Raw genomic sequence first — 18,011 nt, 5'->3', positions numbered from 1 at the left:
CTCCAGCCCCTAACCAACCACCTTTCTACTTTCTGTCCTTGTGATTTGGGCTATGCCAAGTACCTCACAGAAGGGCAGTCAGAGTATTTGGGGTTTTGTGACGGGCTCATTTCCCATTGCAGAATGCTCCCCAGAAGTCTGTCCCCTTATGGAATGATTCCTACACATGCAGCCTGGAAGACAAAAGCATCCCCAGAATTTCATCCAGATACCATCCCTCCAAACACAACCAGCCAGAAACAGACTGGAACACAGGAATCCCAGCGCATGGTTACGTATCCATGATAGGAAAAGCCAAACCAAACTGAGTGTGGTGATTAAGAGAGCAAAGTGGCCCCTGGCAGCTGGGGACCAGCAGGGCTGAGTGACTCCGGACCACCTGCAAAACTGGCCAGCATCCTCTGCCGTAAGCCACTGTTGCCTACCAAGCCTGCTGGATACAAATGCATCACGCCTCTCAGTCGGTCTCCCTGCTTCTTACAGCACACAGGACCAAACCCTCACCTCCCTAAATCCTCCCCCAAATCCCTCAATACCAGCCAGAATCCTGGAGTCCTGGGAGTCCCCACTAATGCCCACGTAGGGAGACGCCCCGAGGTTCCCTGCGCCATGTGGCCTCCTGCGCCTCAGCAAGCATGGGACACCCAGGTCTGTCACTGCAGGCATGTCCCCAGCAGTCTCTGATGGGCGTCACAGGGCCAGTGATGAATGCTAAGAGCTGCCGGCCAGCCCTGGGAGTGAATCCTCACCAGCCTGATACTCCTTTCTTTTGGTCACAGCAAACTTGTGTGATAGAGGTCAGCATTATTCCCATTTTACCAATGAGGAAAATCAAGGCTCAGGACTGATCACTTGTCCACACTGTTAAGAGTGGACTAGAGCCAGGTCTGAGCACCCCCAAGGCCACTGCTCCACGCACCCTTCTCTCCAGAGCTACGCTCGCCAAGCGAGCCAGGCTGTCCCTGCGAGGGTGGAGGGGGACGTTCTGTTCGTGTGCAGACAGCACAACCCGCGGGCAGATGTTGACTCTGTGAAAGGATCTGCCGGCCCTGGAGGGCCCCCCAAAACAGAGGCCCCGCTCTGGGCACCCTGCAGCCACTCTTGCTGCTGGTGGCCTGTGTCTGGGAACGGTGCACCAGCATGCCTGGGGGTCAGCTGCTGCAGGCAAGTCTTCGTCACTGGGCAGGGAGAGGGACACGAGTCCCTCCATCTGCTGAGCTGAGCCCCTGTTTGGGGGAACGAGGAACAGGCGCTGTCTGGACACTCGTACCACAGTGAGAAGACAACCAACCCACATTTCTCCAGCTACTGCCGAAGGCCGGCCTTTCTCTAGAGATCTTAGTTGGAACACAGACAGACTTTGAATAGGTACGCGTTTATTTTCACGTGTAATAGGAAAAAACATAACTAGCACATAAGATGTGACGGCAGGATATATTGCTTAGCATGAGACTAAAGTTTGAAATAAGTAAAACAAAAAAAATATGTTGAGTCCAAGAAAATATTAAGGAAGAAGAGAACAGGAGGTTCTTGGTTACAAGAATTGTGGAAATGGTATGTGAACGCCCACAGGTTGGGTCTCACTCTCCAAGCTTTGAGCCAGAAGCTGGGCTCCGTTCTGAGGCCCCTAAGGGGCTCCAGAAGGAGACGCTCCCAGTACTCGGAGCCCAGGGCATCCGCAGAGGAGAGCGTGGTGCACCCCGAGCACTCCAGGGAGGAAAGTTCATTTGTTCATGCCCTACAAGCAGTCTCAGAAGTTACAAAGCATCAAAAGTGATTTTCCTTAAAAAGAAGAATCTTCTAGGTACGGCCTTGCGGAAGCAGTGGTCACAGGGCAGCCTGGGTTGGAGGGTCCGAGTGGGACACAGCGGGGGATAAACGGGTAGGCAGAAGGGACAGCTCAGTCCTGTCCCGTACGAGTGTGCGCATGCGTGGGGGGTAGCGTACACAGCCCCGATCAAGGCTGTTGGAAGGACACTCAGAGCTTCTGGACCCTGGTCCCAGCATACAACCGGCACTTAATGGAGAATCACTGTGGCACCGGGAGGTGCACCCGAAGGCAGGGCAGAGGGGTGGCCGGCGTCCCCAGTATGTCAGCCTACACCACCCTCTCCGCCCGCCCCTGCTGGGCGGTTCAGGTTCATACCTGGTCCCCACGTCAGCATGACATGTCCTCCAGGTGAGACGTCCAAGGCTCCCACCGCTAGGCCACATTCTTGTACATTTATGAGATTTTTCCTACCAAGATCCCTACCTCGCCCCAAGTCCAAAGAATGTTTCTCACTGTTTAAATCTCAAATTTGTTAAAAAAAAAAAAAAGGGGGTGGGATGGGGCTTTTTAAGGGACCTTGGAGGTTTACCCAAACAGCTCAGTCCTGCAGGCCAGGGCTGGTCTTAGTATCCCCTACGGGGACAGCTAAAGTGTCATTGCTAGGGACATGGTGTGGCATCTAGAGAACTCATGCCGACTCACCCATGGAAGTGGGGGTCAAGGCCAGTGCTTGAGAGGGGCGAGAGCCTCGGAGATGGGAGCCCTGAAAGCCTTCCAGAGCCCAGAGGCTAGAGGAGGAGTGGAAAGTCTGAGAAGCACCGTCCGTCTGCCAACTGCCCACTTCTGAGCGGGGAGGGGGCTCAGCCTGGGGCGGTTCAGCCCCCATGTCCCCGACGAAGGGGGCAGAGCCGGTCCCTGTCCTGGCTCAGAAGGAGAGTGTGCAAGCGTGGGTCAGAAAGGCAAACTGAGTCAGGAGAGGCCCTCCCGCCCCGGCGGGTGCCCTCAGCAGCAGCCCGCGGCGCTCCGCTTCACGTGGCACGGCTTACAGAAGAGGCGGTTGTTCAGCGGGTAGCAGCCTTGGTCCGTGGGCTCCACGGACAGGAGGATCCTGCAGTCCTGCGGGAAACAAGGCACGAGCGGATGGACCCCAGACCCGAGCAAGCGGCCCGGAGCCTGCACGGGGCGGACCCCCCCCACCCGCGTTTGCTGATGAAATTAACTGACAAATGTACTTCCAGAGGGCCGGGAAGACGAGGCCCATGGGGGCTTCCATCCCCACGGAGGTGTGAGCGATGAGGGCGGAGTCAGCCAAGGGGAGAACTGAGGACACCGAGGGTCACGGACACTGAGGGATCTCAGGAAGAGCTAGAAGGGCCTTAGTGATCACCCAGCAGCAGCCCCTTTAGAACGCAAGCTCTGAGAGGCAGTGACCCCATTTCCTGCTAGATCCCGCCTAGGCCAGACTCTGGTACACCCACGAGCCCACGATAACCATCTGCTGCGTGAATTACTGAATCGAGTCTCGTCCCATCACTTCACAGCTGGGGAAACTGAGGTCTGGGGAACGACAGGCTCGCCCCAGGCCGGGCAGCTGCTTCTAGACTGGGACAGGACAGGTCTCTAGCCTGAGCCCAGGCATCTTTTTTCTTGCTCCCCTGTCTGCACAGCTTCAACACTGGCACAAACCTCTGATTTTTCAAATCTCCAAAGGATTTCGGACCAAGGAGGTTGGGGATTCGGGGCCTGAAATTTGCCCACTTAACCATTTTGCCCACACCTCACTGGGAGCCTCCCCTGGACACACGCTGGAGTGCAACAATGGGAACGACTGAATGTCCGGAGATCTGAATCAGGGCTCAGCTGGCAACCTCTGGAAGCTGCATGGCTCGGGCCAGAGCAGCTGGTCCCCACAGAGACAACTTTGGGGTCCCAGCGGCCATCCTAACCCAGCACAGCCAGAGGAGAAGGGCGCCCTCGTGTGTCTGTTCCCTGCAACTGCACCTCAAGTCGTGCAAGGTCACGGATCTGTACTCTTCCTAGAGGCTACTTGCTTGGCATTCCGCAGTATCAAGTGCCAAACCTCACGTCCCAAAAGGGTACATGTGTCCTCTCCTCAATTAGAATCAAGGGAGAAAAGCCCTCATCTATGACGGAGTCACAGTCTGTGAGGGAGCTGTGGGATGGCCCAGAGCTGGCTAGAACTAGGTCTAATGGACCAGAGTTGGAGTCACTTTTTTCAGGCTGTTTTTCCCCCATTGTTCCTCATCTGAGATGGCACCTTGGAGCCCATTTCTCTGCCTGGGGAAACAGCACCCCGGATCAGTTCCGGGCCACGGTGTTTCAAGCCTTCCCCTCTAAAATGTAACTGCTAGAGCCAGAGCCCGGACTTAGAGCAGCAGCCTGGGTGATGCTTACAGCTGCCTTCGCCAAGCCGACTAGGGGTACGCAGGGAGGGTTTGTGTGCTCACCAGCCAGGCTCAGGGAAAAGCTAATCACTATGGGGCCTAATGAGGGCTAGAGTGGTGATAACAGCACTTAAATGACATCATTGTTCTGGCAAGATGTATTATCAGCTGGACCTTGAACCACAACCAACGCACAACGTAATATGGAGCAATGTGTCAACTTCTCCACCAAGCCTCCTTGTCACTTGAGCACAAACAGCCTCTTGGCTCCATGCATCTGTTTAAATACGGCAAAGTAAGGTAAATGTTTGGAGTTACTCACTGGCTGGCTAAGAGATGTCCTCTGGGACACCCCACTTAGGTGGCACCATAAAAGTTGCTACGTTGGGGCACCTGGGTGGCTCCGTCGTTAAGTGTCTGCCTTTGGCTCAGGTCATGATGCCGGGGTCCTGGGATCGAGCCCCACATTGGGGTCCTGGGATCAAGCCCCGCATTGGGCTCCTGCTCAGTAGGAAGCCTGCTTATCCCTCTCCCACTCCCCCTGCTTGTGTTCTCTCTCTTGCTGGGTCTCTATCAAATAAATAAAAATCTTAAAAAAAAAAAAAAGGGTTGCTACCTTTGTCACCATCACCAGAGAAGACACATCAGCAACATGGGGGTGACAGAGGAAGAGGCAGGGAAGGACTCGGGAGTCTCCCTAGAAGGACTGACTACATAATTGCAGAGCCCAGAGCAAAGGGCAAAGTAGCACCCCTTGTTCGAAGAGGAAGAATTTCAAGACGGTGACAGCAGAGCTTTGAAGCAAGCAGGGGAAGCTGCTGGGGGGGCGGGGGAGGGATGGGGGATGGGTGGGTGCCCTATGCTGGGCAGCTTTTTCCGATCTTCTTCGCTTCCCTACATTCTGCAGCATCCCCTTCTTCTTTCCCAGGCTCGTAGCAACTCCTCCTGTGTCCTGGGGACCTGCTTCCCTGGCCTCAGGGATTGTCCATCATAGCCCCCCGGCCAGTGATTGGCTCAGATTGGCTCATGTGACCCAAGCTGGGCCAATCAGAGGCCTTCTTGAGACTGGGCCAGTTTCCTTGAGGGGGTTTCAAGGTTGGAAGGATGACCACGCCTGTATCCCTCTCCTCTTAGAGGAGCTAGCCCCCAGGAAGAGAAAATGAAGCGAACATACAAAATGGGCAGAACTGAGAGACGGAGAGATGCCCTGATGATCTCATCAATGAGATTCCCTTTCTTGAGGAAAGCAGGATGAGCATTTTTTTTTTTTAAAGATTTTATTTATTTGACAGAGAGAGAGATCACAAGTAGGCAGAGAGGCAGGCAGAGAGAGAGGAGGAAGAAGGCTCCCTGCTGAGCAGAGAGCCCGACTCGGGGCTTGATCCCAGGACCCTGAGATCATGACTTGAGCCAAAGGCAGAGGCTTTAACCCACTGAGCCACCCAGGGGCCCTGAGCTTGGTTTTTATCATTAACTCAGAGCTCTGATTAATAGACTGCTTCTAATGATCTCCATTCTTATCTGTCTCTGCTACTGGGTGGTGAACACTTGGCAGCTGAGCCCCTACCCCAACTTGTCCCCATGTCCCGGCACCCAGCACAGTGTTGGCATCCCATGGGTTCTCGGCAGGGCTGGGTTGGGGGCAGCAGGGGGCCACCCGCAGCGTGATCCTGACTCCTGACCACCCCACTCACCTCACACCTGTAGCAGTTTTCATGGAAGTTCCTCCCCATGCACTCGATTTTGAAGGCATCCTTCCCGTCCCGAGGGATGATGGGGTTCTCACAGATGCTGCACACAGGGGCGAATTTCCTAGAGGGAAGGGAACCCACGCTTGAGGCGCTCTGGCCAGGACCGCAGAAATTAGCTGTGGGAGCCGGGGTGGCGCTAGTTCGGCTCCCGGAGCTATTTTGGACGCGTCGCCATGTGACTGCACCTGCAGCCACAGCCACAAAGCCTCTTTCTTCCTGGCAGGAGCGGATGGAGAGGCTGGTGTAATTAGACCCGGCTTCCCAGGGTATAATTAGCTCGAGGCAAGGAACTGACTGGGGAACTTTTGAATTTTAGAAAGGCAAGAAATCTCATGTGTGTTCAGTGGGGCTGACCCCCCCTTTCGTTTATCTGGTACTGTGGGTCAACGCTTCTTCTTTTTCCCTGTCTTTTGAACAGACACAGCTGTCTCTCCCCTTGGGCAGTGCACAACCCCAGTGTAGGGACTTAGCCAGACAGGTGTCCTAGCTTCGGGCTACGGCTTCATAAGGCTCTAGCTCCAAAGGGAGCCTCTGCAGCCTCAGGGCTTGAATCGGAACTTCCATACCTGCTGCCTGCCTCAGTTTCCACATTTGGTAAAAGAGAATGCTTAATAGTACTTGCCTGACAGGCCAGGCTTGGGGATTAAAGGGCTTAACTCACGTGAAGTGCCTGCCACAGTGCAAGTACGTGGGGTTTCAGCTAGAAGCAGGTGTGTGGTCAAATATAGGGTGTGTGGACCAGGCAGACAGGTTTCTGTGAGCCCAGAGATTGCAGGAATGCTCTGTGCCAGCCCCTAGAGCTTGGGCCAGGCTCCTCTGTTCTGGCTGAGTCCTACCCAGCACGCAGACCCCCTCTCATACCTATAGAAGTCGTCCAGGCAGTACACTTCATCCTGGTTGTCCAGGGCAAAGCTCTCGTCCCCAATGCACCGGGCACAGGTAACGCATGTGAAACAGGCAGGATGGAAGGCCCGGCCCAGGGCTCTGATGATGTGCTCCTGGACCACCTCGCCACACTTGCCACACTTCTCCAGGGTGTCCTGGGACAGAGGGACACTGCCTCAGAGCCATCCCATGGCTGTGCCCGCTCCAAGCAGCAAGGGGTTTCTAGCTGGCAACCCACAGGGGCCTAGAAGCACAGGGCTAGAGAGAAGGGCTCCCGCTCATGCAACTGGCCCGTAACCACCACCCCAAAACCTCTACCATTGGTTAAAGTGAATCAAGCTTAGCATTCTGTCCTGGGCCTAGAGTGAGGAATCCTGCCAAGGAGCTATTACTGTATTTTTCATTACTAGGACCTGCTTATGGCCAGTGTCCACTAGGACCCATGGGGGAAATTTCTCTTAAACCTCACAGTCAGGAAACGGAATTCCAGGAAGAACTGGTGTGCTTTTGATCTTACAGACAATAAATTTCAAAACTCTTTCCCTTTTCCATTTGGCCACTGGGAAGCTCAGAGTCAAATTCTGTGTCCCACTTTAGCGAATGACTATAGGGGTCTTTTAGTCATATATTTTGGGGTACTAAGTTTCCCTATGGCTTCATCCCCCGTTCTACTTTAATTTTCCTCTCTTCTGATTTATCTATCTCTGAAATTTCATTATATGAGATCTATACTCTTAGCAAATTTTTAAGTGTACAACATTATTTACTATAGGTATTTGTGCATTCTTATAAGCTCCTCAGATCCCTTCTGGAATGAGGAGGATGGCGGGGGGTGGGGGTGGGGTGGGGTGGTGAAAAGGGGAATGGGAAGGCGGGAGAAGGAAGGGAGGGAGCAGGGAGAGAGAGAGAGAGAGAGAGAGAGAGATTACTGACCCAGAGCAAAGACCTTCCAGCCTGTCCACCTTCTCTTCCAAACCGGTCCCCTCCCTTCCTAGCTGGGCTCCTGTTCATTTAACCTGATTTCATCCCGACAGAAAGGTGTGTTGGTCTCTGCTCCCCCTTGGTGGGAACCCCCTCTCTCCTTGTCCTGGGGGCAGCCCTTCCCTCCCTAGAACACAGCCTAGAGTCTTCCTCCTGCTGTTTCCAGCTGTCAGTACACCCTCGCCCCGGTTTCCCCTCAGTGCCTCACCCGTGCCTGGCTGTGAGCAGGTAAGAGGATAAGGTTATCTCCCCCTGTCATTTGAGGGGGTCAGAGGGATAGGGTGCGGATGGCCTGGCTCCTTGCTGCTCCCACGGTGCCTCCTGACTTTGGTGATGTCTTGAAACGGTCACCAGATTGTCTGGAGTTTACTAGCTAGTCCTCCAAATATTCTAACACTTGGAATCAGTCGCTTTCAAACTGCAGTGTGTGTATCAGAATCACCCGAGAGACCTGTTAAAAACACAGACCCCCAGGTGCTATCGACTCATGAGACCAAGGGGAGGTCCGCACACAGCCAGGGCACACGTCTGAGTGGGCTGCGCACCACACGCCATCAGAAGGTTGCAATTCTAACATCGTGGCAACCAAACCAGCTCTCCCAGATGGCCTCTGGTACTCGGAGGTGACACAGGTTCCTCTGTGCACTCAAGCCTGTAGTTTCAGGCAAGAGGCAAGAGCACGGGCTCCAGAACTGGGCGGCACAGTGGGAGAAGCCCCGCTCCCCACCGTCCACCACCTTCCAGAGTGTGACGTGTGACAGGCTGCGTCCATGCCCCCAGGACATGCAGGTCCTAATCCCTGGAACCCATGACTACGGGCTCTAATGGCCAAAGGGTCTGCAGATATGATTGAGTTCAGCGTCTCGACATGGGGAGAGGATCCTGGGTGGGCTCGAAGTGCCATCCCCAGTGTCCCCGTAAGAGGGAGGCAGCGGGAGAACTGACAGAGAGGAGGAAGCAGGACACCAAAGCAAGACACCACTGTGCTGACTTTGAAGGTGGACGAAGGAACCAAGGGACACAAAGGACGCAGCTACAGAAGCTGGAAAAGGTAAGGAAACAGATTCTCCCCTAGAGCCTCCAGAGGGGGTGCAGGTCTGCCCATGGACTTCCGACCTCCGGAACTGTAGGATAAATGGGTGCTGTGTGAGGTCATCAAGTTTGTGGGGATTTACCACAGCAGCCACAGAAAACTAATACACCTTGGCTGAGCTCCTTCCCCTCGCTGACCCTCAATGTCCTCATCTGTGAAATGGGTCCCTGGGCCTGCCTCCCAGGATTCCTGTGGGGAACGAAATAATGGGAGACCTTCCAAGGGCCCAGCACGGTGTCTGGTGCCCGGAGGCCACCCGCAGTGGGAGGTTACCTGGTAGCAGGGTTCGCAGAGGGGCCGCCCGTCCTTCTGGTAGAAGCTCTGCCCGGCCAGCTGGCGGCGGCAGGTGCGGCACGTGAAGCACCGGGCGTGGTATTGCCTCTTCATGGCTTCCACGGCCAGCTCTCGGGGGGACACGGCCTTGTGGCAGAAGGCACAGACATCTGGGGTGGAGGAGACACCAGCTGTCAGTCACCCGGCCTGGGAGAACTGTACCCAGGCACCGCCCAGGACAAGCCTAAAGTGCTAGGTCTCGAGCCCCAGGGCGGGGGTAGGGGGTGGGGGGGTGGGGAGGTGGGGAGGTGGGGGTTGGGAGTGTGGCCTCATTTTAGGAGCAATAAAAAGGAATGTGAAAAGCCCCTGAAAGCCTAAATCGGGGACAGGCGCCCGCCTGGCTCAGTCATTGGAGTGTGCAACTCTTGATCTCAGCGTTGTGGGTTTGAGCCCCCTGTTGGCTGTAGAAATTACTTAAAAAAAAAAAAAAAGCCTAAATTAAAGGACACAGCATCGGGACGCATGGGTTACCATCTGTAAAAATTTAAATGAGGGGGTGCCTGGATGGCTCAGTGGGTTAAGCCGCTGCCTTCGGCTCAGGTCATGATCTCAGGGTCCTAGGATCGAGTCCTGCACCGGGCTCTCTGCTCAGCAGGGAGCCTGCTTCCCTTCCTCTCTCCCTGCCTGCCTCTCTGACTACTTGTGATCTCTCTCTGTCAAATAAATAAACAAAATCTTAAAAAAAAAAAAAAAAATTTAAAGGAGGCTCCATGGTGACACCTTTATGCCCAGATAATTCCAAATGTATCAAAGATCTAAGTATGACGGGCGCCTGGGTGGCTCAGTGGGTTAAGCCGCTGCCTTCGGCTCAGGTCATGATCTCAAGGTCCTGGGATCGAGTCCCGCATCGGGCTCTCTGCTCAGCAGGGAGCCTGCTTCCCTCTCTCTCTCTCTCTGCCTGCCTCTCTATCTACTTGTGATTTCTCTCTGTCAAATAAATAAATAAAATCTTTAAAAAAAAAAAAAAAAAAAAAAAAAAAGATCTAAGTATGACAATTGAAACCATAAGACTAGAAGAAGCCAGAGAATTAGATCATAACCGTGGAGTAGAGAAGGCTTTTGGTGCCTGGTAAGCACTTAGCAGCTGCTAAGTAGATGGCTAAGACATGGGCCTGGGGAGGCGTGGGGGGGTCATGCCTTCAGACACTGCTGGGGGGCGTGGTACAGATCGGGAGGACCAAATGCATGTACCCGTTGGCCTTGGTATTTTCTCTTCTAGAAATTTCTCTCACAAACTCGCACGCAGGCAAAATGACCCACGTGAAAGACACTTCGTCTCAGTCTTACTTGTTAGAGCAAGAAACCACCTAAGTGTCCATCCACAGGCAGCTGGCTACACATATACAGCAGGGCCCCGGTGGAATACTATACAGCTGTGAAAAAGGAGCCATGTTATGTTCGGGTGTGGTGTGAGCCCTAAGGTGTTTGAAGGAAAGAAAGCAAAGTGCAGAACAGCTGAGAGTTCGCTCCAGTTTGTGGAAAAATGGGCTGGGCCGGGGGGCAGCCCAGACACAGCTTGCATATGCATCAGATGTCTCTGGAAGGATACGGGAGATGTTAAAGAGGCTGCCCATCTGACAGGAAAGCGGGAGACACACAGATGACTCAAAGGGGAGACTTTGCACTGTCTGTCTTTCTGTTCTTTTTATCTTGTCTATGCAAGAACACTATGTGTTCAAAAAATTAAACAGTGAGGGGCACCTTGGTGACTCAGTGAGTTAAGCCTCTGCCTTCCTCTCAGGTGATGATCTCAGGGTCCTGGAATCGAGTCCCCAATCGGGCTCTCTGCTCAGCAGGGAGCCTGCTTCCTCCTCTATCTCTGCCTGCCTCTCTGCCTACTTGTGATCCCTCTCTCTGTGACAAATAAAATCTTAAAAAAAAATTAAACAGTGAAAAAATCCAAGGCATTTTGCTATCATAGCACATTTTGCTGATCGATATTTAAATGGGCTTCAGTTCAGGGCGCCGGGGGGCGCAGTCAGTGGAGCGAGCGTCCAACTCCTGACTTAGGCTCAGATCATGATCTCAGGGTCGTGAGATTGAGCCCTGCATCTGGCTCGGCACTCGGGGAGGAGTCTGCTTGAGATTCTTGCGCTCTGCCCCTCCCCTCCCCTCTCTCTCTCAAATAAATAAAATATAAAAATATTTTTAAAATAGCATAAAAATGGATTTCAGTTACAAAGGGAAAAGATTAAGGTAATAAACATAAAACTGATGTACAGGAATGAGGCGCGTGGCTGAACCGTGAGTGGGACAGACGCCGGGGGCCCCGCTTTTCTAGTTCCGGCTCGGAAGCTCCTGCGTGTCCAGTGAGGGCTCCTGGGGACCACCCAGAAGTCTTCCAGCCCCGAGCCCGTACCTGTGGACGCCTCCCTCTCGTGGAAGCCGACTGTTTCTTCTGGGGGAGGCGGCAGCTCGTCCTCCGCAGGCCTGGCGAGACCGGGCCGAGGCTGGGGCGGAGGTGCCTCGGTCAGGGACTGTGGGGTGACAAGGGGAGGGCAGGGGAGCTGTCACCCAGTGGGGACCCCACACAGCCCTCTCAGCTCTGCTCCTCCTCTGATGGCACCAAGCACAATTAGCCCCGCTCTCCAGAGGAGGAAACTGAGGCACAGAGAGGCAAGCGACCAAACGTCGCTCCGCTAGAAGGCTGACGGCAGTGGCTGGGGCCCAAAGCTACTTCCAGCCACTTCTGAAGAATCTTCTGGAATCGCTCTTGCCTGGCCTGGAATCCTGCCCGTTACTACGACGGCCTCTATGAAGGGCAGGGGATTAAAATTATCTTCTCAGAGCTGAAAGGGGGGTAACTGAGGGGGCAAAGGGTCTGGCACCCGTCCTCCAGGGACCTTGAAAAGCAGGATCAGCTTTTACCAGCTTAAAAGTATTGAAGAGGGACAACCCTCAGGCAGGAGCAACCTCCAAAGCTTAAATCCCTGAAAGGCGCAGACTCTCCGTCCCCCTCCCTGGGGACCCTGGGGCTCCACAGGGATGGAGGGACCCATACCTGAGGTGGGGGCGGGGGTGGGGGCAGATGCAGCTGCTCTAAGTCTGAAATGAGTGATGCTCCCATCGAGGCAGGGAGCTGCTCATCAGGGGAGGGCGGTGGAGGAGGGAGGAGGTCCAGGTCGGGGAGTGTGTCCTCACCATCCAAGGGAGGAGGAGGGAGAGAACATCCTGCAACCAAAAGGGGAGAGAGGGGTTGGTCTGAGTCTCTGCAGGCGGACAGAAAAGGTGTGCACTTACCCAGAAGGCCATACAACATGGGGGTCAAGAGCTCAGGTCCAGGGCCCCCCAGGCCTGGGTCCCATTTCTGGCTCTGCTTTTGACTTGCTGTGTGTCCTTAGGCAAGACACTTAACCTCTCTGGGTCTGTTTACTCAGTGGAAACATGGGTATCAACCTTTCCGGGCTGAGAACAGGAAGGACTTGGCACGGGAGATGGCACGTGGTGTGGGCTCAGAAAACAGAAGCTGTCAGAACCTTCCATAACAGCCCTCCCTACCTGGACACTCGAGGGCCCCAAATCCTTGCTAGAAGGTCCCTGTTGAAGTACAAGCAAACTCAGCTCCTAAGGCTGCGGCTCTCAAAGTGTGGTTCCTGGCTCAGCAGCCACAGTGCCTGGAACTATGTCTAGGAATGCACCATCTGCGTCTGCCCTGGATCTGGAGAATCGGAACCTGCCGGGGGGGCGGGGGGGACGCGGGGGGGTGTGCAGCCACTGACAGCAGGAGAAACCCTCCCAGTGACGATATGCCGCTCAAGTGTGGGAGCCACCACCTGGTTTAAATAACGGATTCAGGTAATGCCTATCGAGTGTTGAAAGCATCAGGTGAAAGGCAGATGTAGAACTTTCCAGAAAAGGGATCAGACTGTCACCACCCGAATCCACGGATCAACCCCAGGCAGATACCAGGGATCTTCAGGTTCGTGTTAGGTTGTAGACAGGTAAGGGGACACCCATGGAATATAAGCAAGAACCAAACCCAATCTCATCAGGTTTCTGGAATTAACTCCACTTAATGATAAATTTGGGAGAGGGGATGAGTTGAATAGGTGTGGGAGCCAAGGGAAAAACCAGGGACATTCTACAGAAACTGACCCTACTTTCTGCAAAAAGTCAACGGCATGTGAGAGAAAAAGAAAGGGGAAACTTCCCTGGAATTAAGAGACTTTAGGGACGCGTGGGTGACTCAGTCAGGTAAGCATCTGCCTTTGGCTTGGGTCATGATCCCAGGGTACTGGGATTGGGCCCCATATCAGGCTCTCTGCTTAGAAGAGAGTCTGCTTCTCCCTCTGCTTACTTTCCCTCTGCAAACAGGTCCCCCTGTTTGTGCTTTTTCTCTCTCCGATGTAATAAATAAGGCGCCTGGGTGGCTCAGTGGATTAAAGCCTCTGCCTTCGGCTCAGGTCACGATCTCAGGGTCCTGGGATCAAGCCCTGCATTGGGCTTTCTGCTCATCGGGGAGCCTGCTTCCTCCTCTCTCTCTGCCTGTCTCTCTGCCTACTTGTGATCTCCATCTCTCAAATAAATAAATAAAATCTTAGGGGGAAAAAAAAAAAGAACCACCCAACAGCAAACACACGTACATACATAAGAAATACACCCCCGCATGACATTATTTTCACGGTTAGTGCAAGAGAGCTTAACTTTTTTTTTTTTAAGGATTTATTTGAGAGAGAAAGAGCACGTGCCCAAGCAGTGGGGAGCAGCAGGCAGAGGGAGAGGGAGACGCAGACTCCCCGCTGTGCAGAGAGGGCATGCAGGGCTTGATCCCAGGACCCCGGGATCCTGACCTGAGCCACCTGAGACTCAGGCCTCTCCGGGCACCCCAGAAGAGCTTAATTCTTCATGCCCAGAAGAGCTTAATTCTTCGTGGGAAAGCTGCAGTCTACAGAGGTTCACAGAAGGGGAGGGGCCTGGATCCGGGGCTCCAGGGAGGACCGAGGGAGGAGGAGGGCTGAGGATCACCCAGCTCTGGCCACAGCCCCAGGCTCTGCTCTGTCCAGGAACAGCTCCTTATATGCCGTAACTCCCACCCCTGTTCCAAGAAGGCACTGCCCAGCTCCCCCGGAGGAGGGGATTGGGGGTCAGGAGGGAAGCCGGCCTTGAAAAGCCTGATGGGGAACAGAGCTGTTAAAAGTGCCCCGGGGAGGGGCGCCTGGATGGCTCCGTCATTAAGCCTCTGCCTTGGGCTCAGATCAATGATCCCAAGGTCCTGGGATCCAGCTCCTGGCTCGGTGGGGAGCCTGCTTCCCCCTTTCTCACTCCTCCTGCTTGTGTCCCCTCGCTTGCTGTGTCTCTGCCAAATAAATAAAATCTTTTAAAAAAACATAGTGCCTTGGGGAGAAAGGACAGGGAGTCTGGTCTGAATCAGCCTTCGGCTCCCACCTGTCTCTGGGGCACACGGTAGGCCAAGCCTCACAAGGTAGGACTGCCTTAGACACCCCTGGAAAGCAGACCACAAGTGCCCAGGCCCTGCCCCCCCCCACCCCAATGGGGCTCTGGTCCCATTCGCTGCTGAGTCACTGGGGCACCTCTCTGGGCTTAGAGCTTTCTCATCCATTCGACAAAGATAATGAGGATTATTCTAGACCTGTGAGTAAGCCACAGAATCCTCTGGTGCTGACGGTGGGCCCCACCCCCAGAGGACCTGACTCAGCGGGCTTGGGGGAAGTGCCTGGGAATTGACATTTTTGAAAAGTTCCCAGGTGAAGACGCCGCTGCTGGTTTAAAGACCACACTTGGAAAACGTTTCTTCTGCTCCCCAAGCTTCACTTGCTTAAAGCCTTTAGGCTAGAACAGCAGCTCCCTGACCAGGGTCCCCAGACCAGAGCATCAGCATTATCTGGAAATGCGTAAGAAAATGCACATTCTCCGGGGTGGGGGGGGGCACCACACTGCTGAATCAGAAGCACCCAGGGTGGGGCCTGGCCAGCCGGCTGTGTTTGAACAAGGCCCTCCCGAGGCCAGTGTGAGAACCTTGCTCCAGATGAGCTGAAGGTGAGTCAGGAACCGGATCGCGGAAAGGCAGCCAGAGCCCCCAGGCCTCTCCCAGGACCTGTCTTGAGTCCGGGCCTGGACAGGAACTCCAGCCGGGCAGCAGCAGCAGCGGGAGGCCCGCAGGCAGGGTGCAGAGGGGCCCCAGCTGAACCAGGATCCCCTGGCCAGGAGCAGGAGTAGGAAGCGCAGATTTCCCAAAGAGAAGCCAAGAGAAAAACTGACTTCTGAATACGAGCTGGTGAGGCTTTGTGCATGTGGGCTTCTAGAAGGGAGTGGGGATGGAGGGAGGGAAAGATGGGGATCTCTCTCAGGACGCAAGGGCCAAAAAAAAAAAAAAAAAAACCAACCTGTGTGTGGATTCCCAAGACAAGCACTGGCTGGGGTGTCAGATGACAGCCGGCAGCTGGCGTGGCCCCAGGGCCCGCTTTGTGCTGTGGTCAGACCAGACTCCTGACCAAGATGCTCGCCTAGAACTTGTCTCACTCAGGCGAGACTAAACCCCGAGATTCCCTGAGCTCTGCCCGTGCGCCCCACTGGCAAACAAAATGGCGGACCAGCAGACCAGCCACGGCGAGGTGCTCCCCCTCCCAGGGAAGGTCCGCTTTTGTTACCACACTCCCAAGACTTTCTGGTATTCCAGCAATCCAGCAACCCATGAATACGTTGTGGAAATGTTGGCAATGGGGCATCTACACTATAGACTCTGGCTCCCTCTCCTACCCAAAAGGGACGTCATTTTTTTTCCCACTGGATCACACACCCTGCTGTGTGAATTCTGGTCATCGGGGTCTTGGTTCTATAGGAAAGCTCCTGGAGGAGGCCGTGTCCTTGGGATGTGTGGTTAGGAAGGAGAGATCAGTTTACCAGGTGGTGTCAGATGAAGAGGCATGTTACATGTAACATGAGTGTCTTTGTCTCCTGCCCTTTTTTGGCCCCTGGAACTGGCAGTTCCTATTGGTCTTCAGGGTGTTTCTGTGGTGACGGATGCCCGGGGCTACTCTAACTTTGCTCAGGGACAGCAGAACACCCTGGGGGAACTCCAGGAGCTCATCTTTGTCGTCTCTGTGCCTCCTTATTCCACCTGGTGTCCTGTAAGGAGAGCCATCCCCCTGCCCCAAGCCCCCGGGTTGTGCTCCTTCCTTGTTTCTACCCAACCAACAGCTAAGACTCCATGGAGTGGAGGCTCCAATGCTCTCTGGTGTCATGGCAGCAGAGCCGAGCACAAGGCAAAGGAACAGCCCCGTATGAACTATATCCATTCTGTGACAGATGCGTCATATACATGACCAAATTTCCACCTTCCAGAGGTTGAAATCAAGCAAACCAACTGCATGCCTAAGACCACACAGCAAGTGAATGGCAGAGTTCGAGAGAGAATAAAACCACCTTTGAGGTCCTTCAATGTGCACAATTCGTTCCTGCCTCAGGGCCTTTGCACTTGCTGTTCCCATTGGCCAGCTCTATCCTGTCATTCAGGTCTTAGCTAAGCTGAAATGTCACCTGCTGGGAGAAGCCATTCTAATTGTCCCAGAAAGAGTGGTACTTCCTGGGGCGCCTGGGTGGCTCAGTCAGTTAAACGTCTGCCTCCAGCTCAGGTCATGATCCCAGGATCCTGGGATCGAGTCCTGCTCAGGTGGGAGTTTGCTTCTCCCTCTATACCCTCTGCTCATGCTTTCTCTCTCTTGCAATTTCTCTCTCAAATAAATAAAATCTTCAAAAAAAAAAAAAATTGGTACTTCCCACCTCCTCTCCGTGTTTTGCTCGTGTAGAGCCCTTGTGTCTCCCCAACATTATGTTTGTGGTCATCTGTTTTCCCACTAAGATTTAAGTTTCATGTAGGCTGAAAGACTGGTCTTTCTTCTCACGTCCCAAGTGTCTGACCCAGAAGAGTAACCGCAGGTAACACATTATTTAACACTTTCTACGTGACAGGCACAGACCCAAACATGTGTATTCATTCCCCTAATCCTTTGAGGAAGGTACTATTGTGATGCCTGTTTTATAGATTAGGAAACGGAGGAACAGAGAGGGTATGTGGCTTGCCAACCTCACACAGCCAAGTGGAAGAGCCAGGGTTCAAACCCATGCGGGGGGGCTTGAGTCTGCCTGGCACACAGTAGGTGCTCGAGGAATGAATGGATGCCTGAAAGAGCCCAGAGCAGGTCCCTTCCTCCCCGCCTCCGTGTGGCCTCTGACACAGCCTCCTGCCCGGTCCCCTCACCTTCTTACCTCCGTTGGAGAGCTGAGGGGATACCGCTGGCCTGGTGGCTGCCGCCCTGGCAGGGGGGGTCCAGGGGCTGGACCCCCCTGCTGAGCCAGCCCCGGGCGCCTTCCCAGGAGCAGGGCCTTCCCAGGGGCGGCCCGGCCGGGCCTCACAAGCTGCCCGCTTCACTTCCTCGGCCACGGCCATGTTTCGCCGCGGGGGGGCCAGCGTGATAAAGACCGACGAGGCGACCCTCTTCTCCGGCTTCGAGGCCATTGTCTCGGTTCCTGGTGGGGCTGGGGACAGAGTGTGGCTCAGGCTGGGGCAGGGCTTCAGGCCCAAGGCTGTGTTCCACCTAGACAGACAGACATCCCCAGGCCCGGAGCCTCCCTTCTCCTAATAGACAGGAGCGCCCACTCCCCTGGGCCGGCTCGGGCCCCAGTGGAGACAAAGAAGGGGCTGGGGATGTCCTGCGGGGGAGGGTAGGCGTCCACCAGGTGACTCGGGCCACAGGGAGGGGACCCACAGCAGTCCTGTCCCTCCCCACAACCTGAGCACGGGGGGGGGGGGGGGGGGGGGGGGGGGGGGGGGG

The 18,011-nt window shown here is 54.7% G+C and overlaps 1 protein-coding gene across 7 annotated transcripts in view; it reads right to left on the bottom strand.

The window, feature by feature from the left end:
* Window positions 1-1,356: 1,356 nt before the first annotated feature.
* The window catches only part of FBLIM1 (filamin binding LIM protein 1), a 22,856-nt gene continuing 6,201 nt past the window's right edge, over window positions 1,357-18,011 (bottom strand). For all 7 annotated transcript variants that reach the window (XM_059376275.1, XM_059376271.1, XM_059376272.1 and 4 more), the window contains 7 exons: window positions 17,446-17,715; window positions 12,221-12,390; window positions 11,579-11,696; window positions 9,160-9,329; window positions 6,789-6,967; window positions 5,871-5,988; window positions 1,357-2,887 (listed from right to left, as the gene is read on the bottom strand). In XM_059376275.1, the coding sequence (XP_059232258.1) occupies window positions 2,774-2,887; window positions 5,871-5,988; window positions 6,789-6,967; window positions 9,160-9,329; window positions 11,579-11,696; window positions 12,221-12,390; window positions 17,446-17,695 (1,119 nt within the window). In that variant the 5' untranslated portion in view covers window positions 17,696-17,715 and the 3' untranslated portion in view covers window positions 1,357-2,773. The remainder of the gene's footprint in view (window positions 2,888-5,870; window positions 5,989-6,788; window positions 6,968-9,159; window positions 9,330-11,578; window positions 11,697-12,220; window positions 12,391-17,445; window positions 17,716-18,011) is intronic.

The sequence above is a fragment of the Mustela nigripes genome, chromosome 14 (assembly GCF_022355385.1).
Source record: "Mustela nigripes isolate SB6536 chromosome 14, MUSNIG.SB6536, whole genome shotgun sequence".
Classification (NCBI taxonomy): Eukaryota; Metazoa; Chordata; class Mammalia; order Carnivora; family Mustelidae; genus Mustela; species Mustela nigripes.
The sequence above is the reverse complement of the archived record's forward strand: the minus strand, read 5'-3'. Positions and strand labels throughout refer to the sequence as shown.